Raw genomic sequence first — 18548 nt, 5'->3', positions numbered from 1 at the left:
GGGGCTACTTTTGTACCTGCGCTGTATGATGCAAGACAAATGTAGCTTTTTTCTTTCTTTTTTGTTTCTTTCTTCTTCTTTTTTTCTTGAGAGGAATCCCTTCTACTCATTTCAGAACCGTGTGGTGAGGCAGAACTCCAGGGAGAGGAACTTTCATGTGTTTTACGCTATTTTCGCTGGAGCTACAGAAAGTGAGAAAGGTACAGAGCATCTTGATTTGGGGATATGTATGATCACGTGGCTACACGACCATGGGAAAGCAAGCCGGAATGTTTGCGTCTCTTGATATTGAATTAATTTGGACTGACTTTAGGATTTGCCAACTTTTCCCTCGCACTTCCTTGTGTTTATAAACAGAGTGCCATGATAACAATTTGCACATGTTTCAAGGAGATAAATAAGAGAGGAATTGAACAAACGGCTCTGCTTCATGCGGATCCAAATCACGAGAGCAGCGTCGATTTTCCACTGCCGTTTGTCCTCCGGGACGTGGCCATGTGGTGAACTAGTTTGCCTCTAATTTTGAGAAAGATGGCGTTCAACTACCATTTGAGCTCTTGGTTCCTTTTCTTTACCATGAATTTTCTCTGTTGTGCACCGCTCCTTTCCTATTCCATCTCCAGGCACTGCATGACGTCATCACCGGGCACCAAAATGGGCCCGGCGATGACGCGTGTTGAAAGGGAGTACTCAGTTTTCACTCCGATTGTTTTCTTGTTTTCTTGTTTTCTTGTTTTCTTGTTTGTCCGGACGATATCTCAGCCATCCTTCTTTTTTTTTTTTCTTGTTTTTTTTGTATACTGAATCGAGGCTCGTGAAAGAGCTAACATTTACTTGACAAACAAATCAACCAGACAAACAAAACATACAAAAAGAGGGAGCGGAAGACAAGATGGGGAGAGAAGGGGAAGCACACAAACACAACATTTGAGAGCAGGGAGAAGCGCGGGAGGGAGAGAGCCTGGGGGGAGGAGGCGTGGGAAGGGGGGGGGGGGGGAGAGAGGTATAAAACACAAGGAGACCAAGGACTTCCAGGACAGAAGTTGGTATTTCAAAATACCTTTGCTTTGAGCTTGGAAGCTGCAATTTGGGCACAATAGTGGCTGGGTTGAGAGTCCTTGCACCACACATGGGGCCGGGTGGAGAATCCTTGCTCCACTCACGAGGCTGGGTGGGAGTCTTTGTTCCACTCACGGGGCTGGGTGGGAGTCCTTGCTCCACTCACGTGGCTGGGTGGGAGTCCTTGCTCCACTCACGAGGCTGGGTGGAGAGTCCATGCTCCACTCACGGGGCTGGGTGGAGAGTCCTTGCTCCACTCATGAGCCCCTCCACTCATGAGCCCCAGTGGGCTGGGTGGAGAGTCCTTGCTCCACTCATGGGGCCTCGGTCTCGTAATAGGTAGTGGTCCCCCACCGACATCAGGTTAATCAGGCCAGAATCCAGTGGTGTCATTTTACCATACTTTTATTATTTTTGAATTATTTTATATACATGGACTAGCATGGCGCGGCTCGCTCCGCTAGTCTCACCACATGTAGCCGCAGAGGCACAGGCTTGTTTAAACTGAGGATAATGTCCTGACTGAATTTGAGTTGCTGTGTTGTCATGGTTTACACCAATCATAAAATAAACATTTATTTTGTACAAATGTATTTCTAATATTAGTGATACTATTTATTTGTAATGTATTTGGAATAAAAAAAGGTCCCAGGGGTGTAAAGTTCTAAATGGTCAAGGGTCCAAGCTGTCTAATCGGTCTGAAGGGCGTAAGGGGTCTAAAGGGTGTTGAGGTCTTCGAGGTCAAAAGTGACTTATGGGGTGTAAAGGTTTAAAGGATATAAAAGGTTGAAAGGGTGAAGAGATCTAAAGGTGTCTAACGTATTGAAGTGGTCTTAAGGGTATTGGGGTCTAATGAGTCTTATGGGCCTTATGGATCTGCAGGGTATTTTGGGACATTTGGGTCGTCGGGGTCTTTTGGGTCTTTAACGTTGAACTTTGCTTTCACCCCAAGACAAAATAGAGCTACTGTACGGACTACGGAGGGACATAATTGATAGATTTGCTGTTTGAGTGGACAATAATAGGATGGTGGTCACACAAAGTTGAATTGATTTAACGTTGTACACTAATACTTCTTGAGGACTTCATTGACTATTATTGATTTCGATTTCGACCTATTTCGACTATTTCGACCCAGACTATTATTACCTAATATTGAGGACTTCCGCTTCCGGTCCCTCGAGCGACGGGCTTGCTTCGATCTCTCCACGGCATCAAAGTTTGAGTGTTTTCCCGTTCGTTTCTTTGTCAAATTTCCGCTGCGTATTTTGTTGTGTATGTGTTATTGTGTGTTTCTATTTGGTTTTGGTTTTGTAGTTGTTGCAAATTTATGTGTAATTAGTCGTTTCTTTGTCCGGGCCTCGTGCGGCCTGGTGTCTCGTGCGGCCTCCTCATCTCGACTTGTGCCCCGCCCCCTATATTCTCGTTTGTTCTTTCACCTCTGCTCCTGCTTTCTCAAATCCACGTTCTCACTTAGAGACTTTTCCCAGATTGTTTTCATGGTTTTGTTGAAATATTTATTTAAATATGTTTAAACCGCAGCGGTGATCCCCCCCCCCTCCCCCCCCCCCCCCAGGATTTCCATGTTTTAAACGTTTCCCAGTGTGTACCCTGGATAAGAATAGGTACGCCGTATCCCTGCGTGTCGTAGGAGGCGACTAAGAGGGTTGGCGTCAGGAAGGGCATCCGGCCAAAAAAAAACATTGCCTCAAAAAGAGAACCATGACAATTACAAATACATGTGGGCAGGGTACAGCCCGAAGTGGAGATCGGTTTCTGAGGTTTGGGACATGGAATGTAGGGACAATGACAGGGAGATCAGGAGAAGTGGTGGAAGTATTGGTCAGAAGAAGAGTGGACATATGTTGTGTGCAAGAGACGAGATGGAAGGGAAGTGGTGTGAGAATGGTGAAGGGTAGGCAGGGACAGAAATACAAGTTTGTGTGGCAAGGTTGCCTGGAGGGCGTGAATGGTGTTGGTGTCCTGTTTTCTGAGGAGTTTGTAGACAATGTGGTGAGTGTGACTAGAGTGAGTGATAGGTTGATGATGGTAAAAATGATGATTGGAAAGCTCTTGGTGAACATCATCTCGGGATATGCTCCGCAGGTTGGTCGGAGCGATGAAGAGAAGGACAAGTTCTGGTGTGCGATAGAGAAGCTGATGGAAAACGTGAAAGATGAGGAAGTTGTTGTGGTAGGAGGAGACCTAAATGGACATGTGGGAAGGAGTATGGATGGTTTTGACGGAGTTCATGGGGGTTACGGATATGGTGTGAGAAATGGAGAAGGTGAAAGGATTTTGGAGTTTGCTGATGGAGCTGATTTGTTGATTTGTAATACTCAGTTCCAGAAAGAGGATAATAAGCTTGTTACATACACATCAGGTGGGTCGACGACAACCGTTGACTACCTGATGGTGCGTAGGCGAGATAGGGGGCACCTCCGAGACACAAAGGTGATCCCGGGGGAGGAGGCTGTTTCACAGCACCACTTGGTTGTCTGCGACGTAAGGGTGAAAGGTGCGAGGAGAGCTCGGCGGGTGAAATACCAACCGAGAATGAAGGTGTGGAGGTTGAAAGAGGTGACAGTAATGGAGGCATTAAAAGAGAGGCTGAGTAGGGTCGAGGATGATGTGGTTGAGCTTGAAAGTGGTTGGATGTCAATGAAAGCTTGTCTGTTGGGAGCCGTTGGTGAGGTATGTGGATGGACAAAAGGACCACCGAGGCACTCGGAAACATCGTGGTGGGATGATGAAGTTGGAAAGAGGATTGACGAGAAGAGGAAGAAGTTCAAGGAGTGGCAGAAGGTGAAGGGTACGTGAGCAGAAACAGCAGAGCATGAAAGTTATAAGGCAGCCAGGAAGGCTGCAAAGAAAGAGGTAGCAAAGGCGCAGGAGGCATGTAGGAAAATGTTTGGAGAACGCTTGGATTCGGAAGAGGGTCAGAAAGCAGTATTCAGGATTGCAAAGCAGATAGCGAAAGAGAGGTGTGATGTGATGGGGGTGAGCTGCTTGAAGGATGAAGTGGGACAAATCGTTGTCGACCCAGATGGAATTAAAGGAAGATGGAAAATATATATGGAAATGCTGTTGAATACAGAGAATGAATGGGATGGCAACATAGAGAGTAACCCAGTTTTAGGACCGGCAGAGAAGATAACTGAGAAGGAAGTTGAGGAAGCGATAAAAGCAATGAAGGGTAGAAAAGCGGGAGGGCCGACGGGAGTTGTGGGAGATATGTTGAAGGCAGCAGGAAGTTGGGGTGTGAAGAGAATGACAGAGATCTGTAATCTGGTGGTGAAAGAAGGCCGCATTCCAGTGGATTTGGAACTGAGTACCCTCGTCCCTCTATACAAGGGGAAAGGTGACCCTCTGGAGTGTGGCTCGTACCGAGCGATAAAGTTATTGGAGCATGGAATGAAGGTATTGGAAAGGGTGTTGGAGAGGAGGATAAGGAAGAAAGTGAAGATCGACGAAATGCAGTTTGGATTTATGCCAGGAAGAGGAACGACAGACGCGCTTTTCATTGTGAGGCAGTTGCAGGAGAAGTACATGGAGAAGAGGAAGAAGTTGTTTCTTGGGTTTGTTGATCTGGAGAAAGCATTCGATCGGGTTCCACGCAAAGTATTGACATGGGCATTGAGGAAGTTAGGAGTGGAGGAATGGTTGATCAGAGTAGTGATGGCAATGTACAAAAGAGCGCGCACAGCTGTAAGGACGAAGGACGGGAACAGTGGTGAGTTTGAGGTGAAGGTGGGAGTGCATCAGGGGTCGGTACTAAGTCTGTTGTGAAAATCAAGATACAACAGCAACCCCAAAGTAGGTTTAATCGTAATTCGTTCTCAACATCATCTAGAGAGAAACCAATAAACATGGTATTACTAATACATACAGGTGAATACAGGTGCGGACAGGCTGTATGACTATAAAAGCTTTGATACATATTGCAGACACGTTACCTTTCTAAGGGAAGCCCAGAGAAGCTCTAGAGGTACATCGCTAGGGTTACATCGTGGTGACGGATCTACATCGCCTGTCCGCGCTGATATATATATATAGGAACCGAGAAAGGGTCGCGTAGCGGCCATGAGGCGAATAACATCAGTGTCGTAATTTGGATGACGATTTCATTACATTCTCCCCGCGCTTAGATCCAAACTCGGCGGTGAAGAACAGCAGACACATACAGAGGAATACATAGGAATGCAAAGAACGAAATACATTGGAAAGATGTCACTGCCGGTCGAACGTCCAAGGGGCCATCAATCCCGATGGCAGGGTTACTGCATTTCAGCCAGTTAGCCCGGTTAGCAATCAATCTCCAGCTATAGATATAGCCCTCATGATAATTAGAGATGATGGATGAATTGTATGTATACATCTTCCTCTGCAATCGAATAGAAAACTATTATTATGTATGGTACTTTAATGTTTATGGCGTAGCCCATTGGGCAATGCCGTCAAGAACAGTGCTGGTCCATCTGTATGTATGTATGTATGTATGTATGTCCCCTCAAACGTATACCAATCAGAACATGACATGGCGATGATCTGGTCTGGCAGAGGATCTGGTCACATGACATGGCGATGTGTTACATCTGGAGGAAGTCCCAGTCAAAGATATCGGACCGAGCAAGCAGTGGTCATCCCAGGGAGAAGACGTTGAGCCCGTGGGTAGTAGTAGTCTTCCTGTGGGGTAGTCTGAGTAGATAAGGGTACCTCGGTGAACAGTGAGAAACGGCTCAGTAGCTAGATGGGTAAGGTGTACCTTTGAGATTCGCAACTCATTACATAAGGTGTGCCATGACGAAGAGCGACTGGCCATACGACGCAAAGCAACGCATTACAGGCAGATGTCGGTGTGGCAGATGTGTAATCCATAACAGTAAGTAAGAAGACCATTACAGTAGGTCTGTACCCGTGGCTCCCAAGGGTACATACGCAGTACAAGCGCATGTAGCGGCACGCGAATCTACCGTTGGCAGCGATCGCACGAGTCACGAGCGGCCTCTGAAGGCTGCCTGGACGACCGGCATGGCCGATTTCGACGACGCACAAACGGTCGAAACGCGCCTCTCCAGCGAAGCGCGCAGGACCGCCGGGATGCATATGGCAAGCTTGTCCATCTGCACCGCGCGGGGAGGATCGGAGAAGATCGGCAGACCGAGAGAGTCCCGGCTGGACAAACCATGTTTGTCCCAGCGTCGTCCCGGATCGTTATGATTGATTGTCATGATTGTCACGCGGATCGGAGAAGATCGGCAGACCGAGAGAGTTCCGGCTGGACAAACCATGTTTGTCCCAGCGTCGTCCCGGATCGTTATGATTGATTGCCATGATTGTCACGCCAGATGACCCGGATGGATTGGCCATCCCGGATGTCCGACCGATCCATCCAGTTGACGCCATCGTTGCATGGCACGGATCCAGCCGGACCGCGGATGGATCGACCATCCACGGACGCAATGGCACAGAGAAGGCCCGGATGGATTGGCCATCCCGGATGTCCGACCGATCCATCCAGTTGACGCCATCGTGGCATGGCACGGATCCAGCCGGACCGCGGTTGGATCGTCCATCCACGGACGCAATACCGCAGTGCAGCTCATTGAGGCTGCATTGGGAGGGAGAGGTGTACTCTATTTGATTGATTAATTGTATATTTAAAATCAATAAAAGATTATCACAAAATATTTTCATAATCAATTGGCGCATCGCATAACTAACCCACAAGGGGCGAGGAGGGAGTCGCCACCCGGGCGAGCAACAAGAACCTCCCGGGTCCCCACAAGAGTCGAGGTGGCCCGATCACAGGGATGGGCCATGTCGAGAAAACAAAAGGTCGCAGGGGCCATGGGTCACGGTGTACCCAGTGAGACCAGCGCGACCTCACGGGAGCGCGGCAGATTAGCAACATGGTCATATCCCTAGGACATACTATCCACAAACCGCAAGAATAACGAGGTAGACAAAACATCTGTTAAAGAGGTGGCTGCAGTGCGCTGCATACCGAAGACAGACGACCTTCACAGTCTGGGTCAGGCTGAGTCACAGTCAGACTGGGGCATAGGGAAACGGAATCAGACGAGGCAAGAGCTCTGTCCGATAACAACGAGCCCAGAGTCAAGGACGAGCACGCAGTACGGTGTCCTCGTTACATGCGCAGGCGACGAGGGAGTCGGGCGCGACGCTCAATGTCACGAGGTCACCGTGTACTCCCACCGCGGTGACCCTGAGGGAGCGCCGCGGTACGTTGTACACGTCGTTACGTAAAGGACAATTAGTACATAGAAAGGTAACGAATCCCCGATGAGACCGCGGGAAGCACGCCATTACGCAAATGACGCCGCGAAGCGAACGCGTCTAAGATGCTGTAAAGCGTACGCGTGATACAGTCGATGACGTCATCAAGTAGGTCGGGCGGGTTTGACGGCGAGCTCCAGCCGAGCGGCATCCCCAGACGGAGCAAAGCAGCACACCGAAATCCAACGTCTCGCGCGCAGCAGCACCCGAGCGAGCCCGAGATCGGCACACGGCACACGAACCCGGCCGGCGGCGAAAGCATCATCTAGGGCGCACCGCGTACGAGGGAAACCGAAAGCCGCGTCTCGGCCCGTTGATCCAGAGCGGGCGAGCCCGCCGAGCCGAGGGGCGAGCACGCCCGGCAGCGACAGACCGCACGACCCGAAGCAGCGCCCCGCCTGCCTGGCTGTCGGGTCTAAGGAGCGATCACATACAACGCCCTGAAGTAGCATCTCATATGAGGTGCATCGAGCATGAAGGATGAAGAGGAGGCCTTTCAGTCCGACAAGCCTGCTCTACACCAACACTACATAAACGCAATATAACGCAATCCAACAGCTTATCGAATTAAATAATTGGGTGAAACGCGGGGTGTAAAAAAAAAAATGAAAGCATTCGGTCCACATACATTCCATGCACAGCATTTTTACAATGGTCGCAGGTGGTTAACGCATACGCCGTTTGATCAAGTAAAACAAAGGACGAAGAAGAACGATCACTTATAGAATACACATGGTAGTCAGGTATACGATCAACCATTAGAAGCATATGCCCGTGTGTCGTGAAAGGCTATGAAGGTCCCGCTCGACGTCCATAGAAACTCATCCGTGCTGCGACGAGTCGTCGCATGGTGCCAAGCGAGCCTCCATTGAGGCGAATCCGGGCAGCGGAGTCGCCGGCCTCGGGGGAGCAGCTGCTATCGCAGGTGGGATTGCGACGGCCGCGATAAGAATCGCCGGCCTCACCGAGTGCTCGTCGCATGGCGCCAAGCGAGCCTCCATGGAGGCGATTCCGGGCAGCGGAGTTCGCCGGCCTCGGGGAGTAGCTGCTACATGCAGGTGGGATTGCGACAGCCGCGATCAGAATCGCCGGCCTCACAGAGTGCCCGCGAGAGGAACCGCATGCAAAGGGGTCCATCCAGTGAAGAGGCGGCGCGCGCAACTGGCGCGTCGTGCATTTGTAGTGATTCCTTCCAGCGACGGTGCGGTGCCACGCGAAGGGTGCCACGTGTAGGAGGTGATCGGAATCAGGATGGGATCGCGGGCCTCCCAGAGTAGTAGCACGCGATGGGAGCAGTGCACGTCGATTCGCGTGGAGGAGGTGGTTCCACCGAGTATCGAGTGGTCGGGGTGAGCCGGTCGTGAGAGGCACGGCGTGCTTCCGACGAGCAGCGCGCGTTCGCGCGGAGGAGATGGGCCACAGAGTAGCGAGTGGTCGGAGTGGAGCCGGTCGTGAGAGGCACGGCGTGATTCCGACGAGCAGCGCGCGTTCGCGCGGAGGAGATGGGCCACAGAGTAGGCGAGTGGTCGGAGTGGAGCCGGTCGTGAGAGAGAGATGTGACTCGGAGTAGATGGGCCACTGAGTAGCGAGTGGTCGGAGTGTGCCGTCCGTGTGGAGGCATAGCCGACATGGGAGACGTGATCACTCGCGTAGGAATCTCAACTCGGGCCGAGGCACGCATATCTAGGAAGAATCCCTCGGACGGAGCCGTTAGTGCTTCCGAGCTGCGATCGGACGGGTAGGCCGGCGGCTCCAAGCGGGTCCGTCGTTCCGACGCGGTCTCAACCGCGTGCAAAAGCAAACGAGCATCGTGCTCCAGGCATCGAGCCGGAGTCCGTCACGCCTGCTCTGGCGTTCGGGTCTCATGAGAGCAGGTCGCTTTTTGTCGACGCGGTCCCGCGAAAAGGCTTGCGACGTCCCGTCTTTCGAGGCAGGCCGGCAGCGAGAGTAGTCGGAGCTCCGTTGCTGGAGCTAGCTCGACGGGTCCTCCGCTGGGCATTCTTCTCCGAGGCGAGCAGTGCAGGAGCGATGTCAGGAGAGGAATTACGATTAAGTGTTGTGAAAATCAAGATACAACAGCAACCCCAAAGTAGGTTTAATCGTAATTCGTTCTCAACATCATCTAGAGAGAAACCAATAAACATGGTATTACTAATACATACAGGTGAATACAGGTGCGGACAGGCTGTATGACTATAAAAGCTTTGATACATATTGCAGACACGTTACCTTTCTAAGGGAAGCCCAGAGAAGCTCTAGAGGTACATCGCTAGGGTTACATCGTGGTGACGGATCTACATCGCCTGTCCGCGCTGATATATATATATAGGAACCGAGAAAGGGTCGCGTAGCGGCCATGAGGCGAATAACATCAGTGTCGTAATTTGGATGACGATTTCATTACAAAGTCCACTACTATTTGTAGCTGTGATGGAGGTGATGGCTCAGAACGTAAAGGAGGGTTTACCGTGGGAGTTGTTGTATGCAGATGATCTGGTGTTGATTGCGGAAAGTATGGATGGACTGAAGGAAAAGATGAACACGTGGAAGGAATGTATGGAGACAAAAGGTCTGAAGGTGAATATCGGAAAGACGAAGGTGATGGCAAGTGGTAAAGCATGTGGTGAGGTGGAAAGAACTGGGAAGTGGCCGTGTGCTGTGTGTAGGAAGGGTGTCGGAGTTAACTCCATTCAGTGTACAATGTGCGCTGAGTGGGTTCATCAAAAATGTAGTGGTCTGAGAGGGTCATTAACCAGTGTGGCAGCTGCATTCAAATGTAAGGTGTGCACAGAGGGAGCTGCAGATGGAGGAAATGTTGAGTTGGATCTTGGAGACGGCGTGAAGCTGGAAGGTGTGAAAACAATTTGCTACCTCGGAGACATGCTGAATGGAGAAGGTGGATCAGACTCGGCAACGGTTGCTCGAGTGAGATGTGCATGGAAGAAGTTTCGGGAATTGAGTGGCGTGCTGATGATGAGGGGAGTGTCGTTGAAGCTGAAGGGAAAGGTGTATGCTGCATGTGTGAGAAGTGTTATGATTTATGGGAGCGAGACATGGGTAATGAACGTAGAGCAGCAACGAAGGTTGGAAAGGGTGGAAATGCGAATGGTTCGACGGATGTGTGGAGTATCGTTGAGAGAGAGGAAGACAAATGATGAATTGCGAAAGATGATGGGAATAGAGCCTGTGATTGATGCTGTGAAGAGGAACAGGTTGAGATGGTTTGGTCATGTGTTGAGGAAGGATGAAAGTGACTGGTTGAGAAGAGTGATGGAAATGAATGTAGAAGGAAGTAGAGGACGGGGAAGACCGAGAAAGACTTGGCTAAAGATGGTGGAAGAAGAAATGCGGGCAAGGGGGTTAACAAGGAGAGATGCAGAAAATAGGGCAAAATGGAGAAGATTGTCATGGGGACCGCAAGGCTAACCCCCGCTCTAGCAGGGAAAATGGCCTTTTAAAATGCATGTTGTTGTTGTTTTTGTACTAATACCACTTTCAGGTTTGCAAATTCTAATGCACATATGATGGCCTCAACTGATTTCCATGTATTAATACCCATGAATTCCAAATTAGCCCCACAAATGGTGCACACAATGAGATCTGCTCAAAACCAGTAGGGCTAATGAAATGGTACACCCAAAGTTGTATGTTCTAGCCAATCAGGTGTGGATGTGATTCGTACCTTTGTCATTGGAACCATTTTTCTGTCTTGGTGCCTTGCCGAGAGCGATGTCCTTTCAGGAACTGAAGGTGGAGATCCCAATTGATAAGCGGACAGCAGTTGGTTCAAAACATTGTGGAGAAAATGGAATCTTTAAGGAATATCTCATGAGTTTTGGGAGGATGATGTACAAAATATTTGGGTGTCATATTTAATTATTGAGGGACAACGTGCCTTGGGGTAACCCCCAGATGTTGGTTTTGGGTTTAATAATCAATTATTGAGGGACAACGTGCCTTGGGGTAACCCCCAGATGTTGGTTTTGCGTTTAATAATTAATTATTGAGGGACAACGTGCCTTGGGGTAACCACCAGATGTTGGTTTTGGGTTTAATAATTAATTATTGAGGGACAATGTGCCTTGGGGTAACCCCCAGATGTTGGTTTTGGGTTTAATAATTAATTATTGAGGGACAACGTGCCTTGGGGTAAACCCCAGATGTTGGTTTTGGGTTTAATAATTAATTATTGAGGGACAACGTGCCTTGGGGTAACCCCCAGATGTTGGTTTTGGGTTTAATAATTAATTATTGAGGGACAACGTGGCTTGGGGTAAACCCCAGATGTTGGTTTTGGGTTTAATAATTAATTATTGAGGGACAACGTGCCTTGGGGTAACCCTCAGATGTTGGTTTTGGGTTTAATAATTAATTATTGAGGGACAACGTGCCTTGGGGTAACCCCCAGATGTTGGTTTTGGGTTTAATAATTAATTATTGAGGGACAACGTGCCTTGGGGTAACCCCCAGATGTTGGTTTTGGGTTTAATAATTAATTATTGAGGGACAACATGCCTTGGGGTAACCCCCAGATGTTGGTTTTGGGTTTAATAATTAATTATTGAGGGACAACGTGCCTTGGGGTAACCCCCAGATGTTGGTTTTGGGTTTAATAATTAATTATTGAGGGACAACGTGCCTTGGGGTAACCCGCAGATGTTGGTTTTGGGTTTAATAATTAATTATTGAGGGACAACGTGCCTTGGGGTAACACCCAGATGTTGGTTTTGGGTTTAATAATTAATTATTGAGGGACAACGTGCCTTGGGGTAATCCCCAGATGTTGGTTTTGGGTTTAGTAATTAATTATTGAGGGACAACGTGCCTTGGGGTAACCCCCAGATGTTGGTTTTGCATTTAATAATTAATTATTGAGGGACAACGTGCCTTGGGGTAACCCCCAGATGTTGGTTTTGCATTTAATAATTAATTATTGAGGGTCAACGTGCCTTGGGGTAACCCCCGGATATTGGTTTTGGGTTTAATAATTAATTATTGAGGGTCAACGTGCCTTGGGGTAACCCCCAGATGTTGGTTTTGCATTTTATAATTAATTATTGAGGGTCAACGTGCCTTGGGGTAACACCCAGATGTTGGTTTTGGGTTTAATAATGAATTATTGAGGGACAACGTGCCTTGGGGTAATCCCCAGATGTTGGTTTTGGGTTTAGTAATTAATTATTGAGGGACAACGTGCCTTGGGGTAACCCCCAGATGTTGGTTTTGCATTTAATAATTAATTATTGAGGGACAACGTGCCTTGGGGTAACCCCCAGATGTTGGTTTTGCATTTAATAATTAATTATTGAGGGTCAACGTGCCTTGGGGTAACCCCCGGATATTGGTTTTGGGTTTAATAATTAATTATTGAGGGTCAACGTGCCTTGGGGTAACCCCCAGATGTTGGTTTTGCATTTTATAATTAATTATTGAGGGTCAACGTGCCTTGGGGTAACCCCCAGATGTTGGTTTTGGGTTTAATAATTAATTATTGAGGGACAACGTGCCTTGGGGTAACCCCCGGATATTGGTTTTGGGTTTAATATATAATTATTGAGGGACAACGTGCCTTGGGGTAACCCCCGGATGTTGGTTTGACTCGTATAAAGGCAGTTGTTAGCAAGTGGGAGACACCATGTGGTCGGTGCATGGTGAGAGTACAGTGACCGTTTTTGGTTAAAATACATGGCAGCAAGTACACCTTCTTCTTAAGGAAAGTCAGGACAGCATTATACATTGTCCTTATCAGAGTTATCCTTATCATTGAAAGTGAAATAAGTGAGAATCCAAAGATGAGAATTCAAATGATTATTTCTCCAATGTGTTTCAAAATTGGTGGAATGTTGTAGTTTGCGCAATTCTTGGTTGGATGCGATTTTTATTTTTATTTTGTATATAATAATATAGTCTTTGTTTAATATAATTATCAAGTTCTTTGACTGGATGAATCTTTTATTGAACTATTTATTTTTGCTGAAATTCCCATTACTCGAGATATTCCCATATTATTATGTTTCCCTCCTTCACTATTTTACAGAGCGGTTGTCTCTAACCACATCGAGCAATTATCACTACCTCAACTGCCTGTCTGAAGATGTTGCCAATGACAGAAATACTTTTAAGAAGATCATGGTGGGTTTGCCATCACACGAACGGTGATCACATCCCAGTTGTGCACACACAATGGAAGCTAAATCTGGTTTGTCTTACCCTTTTCACCTCAAACGAAATATAAAACATTTCTCCTTAATGCTCAATGAAACTAAATAGGGCTCGAGGCTTGGCCTTCTCGAGGGTCCTGCTTTATGGTTCAGATTGTGGAACATCAATCATGTCGCATCTTGTGTTGAACGAGATCTGCTTTTCATCAGGAATATGTATATCATATATAATATATATATATAATAATTTATTTACTTATTTTTATACATTGAGATTTATTAGCAGTCAAAATGCCATTGAAAGGATCTTGTTTTATTCTACCTTTTATTTAATTGTTGGAAAGGTTAAAATGACCAAACAAAGAAGAGTTTTCATGAAACTCGGCACGTTTGTCGACAATGATGTGGACTGCGGAAGGCGTAATTCATTTGAACCTGCCAATGCATCAATTGTTTTATTAACCAAGTTGTTTCATACACAATACATCCCTTGCCCTGAGAGTTCGAGTTCTTCTGCTGAACGGTCCTCATTCCACCTGTTGTATTAATCATAATTATAACTACATTCATGGTGGTCATAACAACAACAACAACAACAATACTTATGTAGCACTTTTTTTATGAAAGCAGCACAAGGTACACAACAATAGTCCATGGGCTGGATAGACCCACCGTGCACCGCCCCCCCCCCCCCCAGATTCCTCACCCACTGGTATATTTTTGTCCATTAGGGTCTCCTTGATGAAAAAAAAGATGTTAACAAGGAAAATGTAGGGATGGACTTGATGTTCTCACCCTATTTTCATAGGTTCCTCCTAGACGACATTTTGCGATTTTTCAATGTTTAATTTAAGGGGGTATGGTTACTTTTTTGGCTCGTATGTCAGTATCAACAATCTGATCATTACAATTTATATATCATTTAAAAGGTAATTGAATTACCTCTCCAATGGTGTATTAATATTTCAGATACCACCACTACTCATACATCTACAACCGTTCGAAGTGAATATATATCGACAAGTCTCATAAAACATCGAAAATATCCCCTCGGATACCAAAACATTTTTTTTGTTTTGTTTTTTTGTTTTTTTGTATACAAGATCGAGGCTCATGAAAGAGCTAACATTAATCACACAAAAAGACAAACCGACACACAAAACACAAAAAACAAGGGGAGCGGCAGACAAGATGGGGAGAGAGGGGGAAGGACACAAACACAACATTTGAGAACAGGGACATCGGGAGGACTTGGGGGGAGGTGGGAGAGGAATAAAACATATGAACACTGCAAGGACTCTGGGGTGAATTAGCGGGGGTAGAAAAGATCAAGGTTTTCGATGGGGGAAGATAAGAGATGGTGAACAGCTGTTTTAAAGACCTGGAGGGAGGAGTGGGATTGAAGGGAGTGGGGGAGTTTGTTCCAGAGGCGGGAGAAAAGGGGAATGAAAGAGTGAAGGTGAGCAGAGAGCCTAGACTTTGGCAGTTTAACCATAAGAGGGTTGCAGGCAGATCTTGTGCGACCTGAAGGAATATTGGGGGGACAGAGCACAGAGAGAGCTGGGGGAGCAAGGCCGGAGAGGAGTCCTGTGATGTATCGGTCGATATTCCGACTGAGATTAACTTGCCATCATATTTTTAAATATATATTTTAAACAGGTACACGCTATTAATGAATATTTATAAGATGGAAACACATACAAGAAGATAATCAAAACATATTTTGACTTTCAGATTATTATAAGCCTCAGGAAAATGTGAAAAACCAAGATAGCCGCCAAATCGTCATACGAAAATCTGTAAATTCTCATATTTTCCCTCTCAGATGAGAGACATACATGAATGAAAGTTCCTTTTGTATGTTTTCAGACCCAAGGAATCCATTTCCACCAATGTGTTTAGAAAATAAGTACAACTTATCAAGATGGCAGCCATGTCCAATTGAAAATTGCTAAACATTGGTGATAATTGATAATAATAATATGCAGTACTAAAATAACAAATACAAAACTATGTTTCGTAACGTTTCGTAACCATGATTAATACCAAATATGATCAAAATCCATTCACCATGTTCACATTTGCAGACTGCAGAGCGGTCGCAAGGAAATCTCTCGGACGCCGCGTAACCCCAAACCACGGTGTTCCCGACTTTCGTCCGGGGGATACAATATTTAATCACCCACGGAAATCAAAACAAAATACAAAGTGAGTGAGTGAGTGATATGGAAGTTTTACAACCCTGTCGACACCTTAATTGGATCATATTATGGTTAAAAACATGTCGACTATGCACAATAACAACTAAAAATTGGTAAAACCAAGGCAGGTCAACTACCGAACGGCAAATAACAAAATACAAAGACTTATTTCATTGTGGTAATACTGAATTAAATGACCAGGTAATTAATGTGGACAGTAACATGGTAAATCACATCTGCAGAAACATATTATACCTAATTATATTGTGAAAGTATTCCTAATTGATTAACAATGTTTTTGCAATATCAAAGAGCAAACTCTTTCATGAAACAGCTGGCTAAGCGCCATCATCATCATCATCACTGTCATCATCGTCTTGCGAGAAGTCGTCGACTCCTTCATCTTCATCCTCATCGGAGGCACCCGAATCATCTGAGTCCTCGGTGTCGGTATGACTATCTACATCCGCACGGTCGACTGGTAGTGCGTCTCCTTCAAACCACACCGGTTCAAGCTTGTCACCTTTTCCAACTTTCCAACCATTACCGTCTGCAGGACTTGGGCCATCAGGTTGTGGAACGTGTGCCCTCTTCCAGATGGCCACCTAGTAGTTTACTCGCCTAATATGCTGATGCAGTACTGTTACGCAAGGGGGAAGCTGGCCGACGTCAATATTCCGACCGAGATTAACTGCTCCATCAGGACTGCCACATTTCTCCTTAAGCTTTGCGTAGCCTAAGTTGTCTACCTTCTTATACCGGGGTTTCCCGTAGATAGCACACGTGAATGCCTCCGATTCAGTGTACACAGCTTCAGGAACAGTCCATTCGTCTCCAAGGCTCGCTAATACAGACTGGAATGCTGGCATCTTGTGGAGCACTTTAATTGGCCGTATTTTCCCAATGCCCTTGAAGGCACTAGTGGTATCACAGTGCGTAAATGCATGTAAGGCCATCACGGCAGTGCAGAACTGTTGACCATAGCCATGTGAAAGATCTGTGACATTTATGAGCCGCTTTTTATTTCCAGAGCCTGTGTCGAATAGCGGTGTTACATCGAGGGTCGGAGCGTGATGAAGAGCAATGAAGAACACATCGCTATCTGGACTTCGGATACGTACAACCTGGTATCCTCTCTCTTGTGCATAGAGACAGTATATGATGACTCGCGTGTCTGTCTCCTCTTGTGTTGAATACAGGGAAGTAATTTCAGTTCTTTTCATTGTGTTTCCATCATCTGAGCTCAACATGGAGGCATGTCCTTCAACTACGACAACCATCTTATGCTGGAGCAGTTTTGAAGCGAATTCGTTCTCACTCCAAACATCACTCAGAACTTGGCTCAGTTGTATTTTGTTGTCATCATTCATTAAGAAGAGCTTCCAATTGATGGGTTTCTTTGTCAGTGGTCCACGGATAATCAACTTGTCTCCGCATCCTCGTCTTTCACGTTCCATCCCCTTCACCGATTGAGCTTTGTACATCTCTGTGCTGAATACAATGTCGTTCTGCTTGTGCACAGCATCATATATTCTGTAAGTGATTTGTTGGAAATTGCCTGGGATGTCCTGCAAGGTGTGAAATAAGGCATTGCCATCTTGAATAATTAGGGTATCAGCTCTTGGTAGTGGAACATCTTCTGTATCCTTCAGGAGATATTGCAGACCCTTCGCTTTGTCTGTCTTGGCCAGGAATCCGTCTGCGGTACCCATGCTGTATGGAACTGGAGTGATAGGGTATCTCATCAAATTTTCACAGACTGATGGTAGCGGGCTTCACTTGCAAATAGATCGTATCCCTTGATGCGACGCAACATGTCATCGTCCGACTTTTTCGTTGCCACTTTCCAGACATTTTCGCCACCGCCAAACTCAAACTTCCATGTCGCCTCGGTGGTCCAGCTTCCATGTTGCTTGACCTTTTTTCGTCCTTGCTTGTTGCAGAAGATGCAGTCAGGCTGGAAGATAACTTTGTCTGTGTCGTCGGATGAACGTCTTGTTGGCCGAGATGTACCAGATCGAGATGTACTGGGCTCATCTACAGAGGAAGCTCCACATAAGCGATTGAGGTTCATGGTGAACCTTTGATAGCAGTGACGGTGGTAACCATGCCGACTTGTGAGTGTGTCTGGAACCTGGGAACAGACATCGGGCATTCGATACGGAGACGTTGCTGCTTGTGAGAGTCGTTTTTTGCAAATCTCTTGAAGCTTGTCGAGTCTTTCTTGTGTAAGGTAAGTGAAGTTTTCTGGCGAAGAGTCTGTGAAATGGATGACACAGATATCAGGCTGATCTACAGGGGCATCTCCACGCTCTTGTTCACATTTGCGTCTTTTAGTCTGTTTCATCTTGATCACGGGCTACACATCGTTATGGAACATATACCTGAAATGATACAAAAACAGGATTCGGTCATAAACTGTACAAAACAACCTTTCATTGTTGTAACGATAATTTCACGATGGTACAAAAATGTTAAAACATAATTGATGTTTAGCAATTTTCAATTGGATATGGCTGCCATCTTGATAGGTTGTACTTATTTTCTAAACACATTGGTGGAAATGGATTCCTTGGGTCTGAAAACATACAAAAGGAACTTTCGTTCATGTATGTCTCTCATCTGAGAGGGAAAATATGAGAATTTACAGATTTTCGTATGACGATTTGGCGGCCATCTTGGTTTTTCACATTTTCCTGAGGCTTATAATAATCTGAAAGTCAAAATATGTTTTGATTATCTTCTTGTATGTGTTTCCATCTTATAAATACTCATTAATAGCGTGTACCTGTTTAAATATATATATTAAAAAATATGTTTTGGTATC

At 46.4% G+C, this 18548-nt stretch overlaps 1 protein-coding gene across 5 annotated transcripts in view; it reads left to right on the top strand.

Annotated features, from left to right (window-relative positions):
• The window catches only part of LOC137433757 (unconventional myosin-X), a 401142-nt gene that overhangs the window by 64319 nt on the left and 318275 nt on the right, over positions 1–18548 (top strand). For all 5 annotated transcript variants that reach the window (XM_068126040.2, XM_068126039.2, XM_068126037.2 and 2 more), the window contains 2 exons: positions 116–200; positions 13397–13491. In XM_068126040.2, coding sequence (XP_067982141.2) covers positions 116–200; positions 13397–13491 — 180 coding nt within the window. The remainder of the gene's footprint in view (positions 1–115; positions 201–13396; positions 13492–18548) is intronic.

Source organism: Myxine glutinosa, chromosome 10 (assembly GCF_964187855.1).
Source record: "Myxine glutinosa chromosome 10, kmMyxGlut1.1, whole genome shotgun sequence".
Classification (NCBI taxonomy): domain Eukaryota; kingdom Metazoa; phylum Chordata; class Myxini; order Myxiniformes; family Myxinidae; genus Myxine; species Myxine glutinosa.
This window is presented reverse-complemented; position numbering and strand designations above follow the sequence as displayed.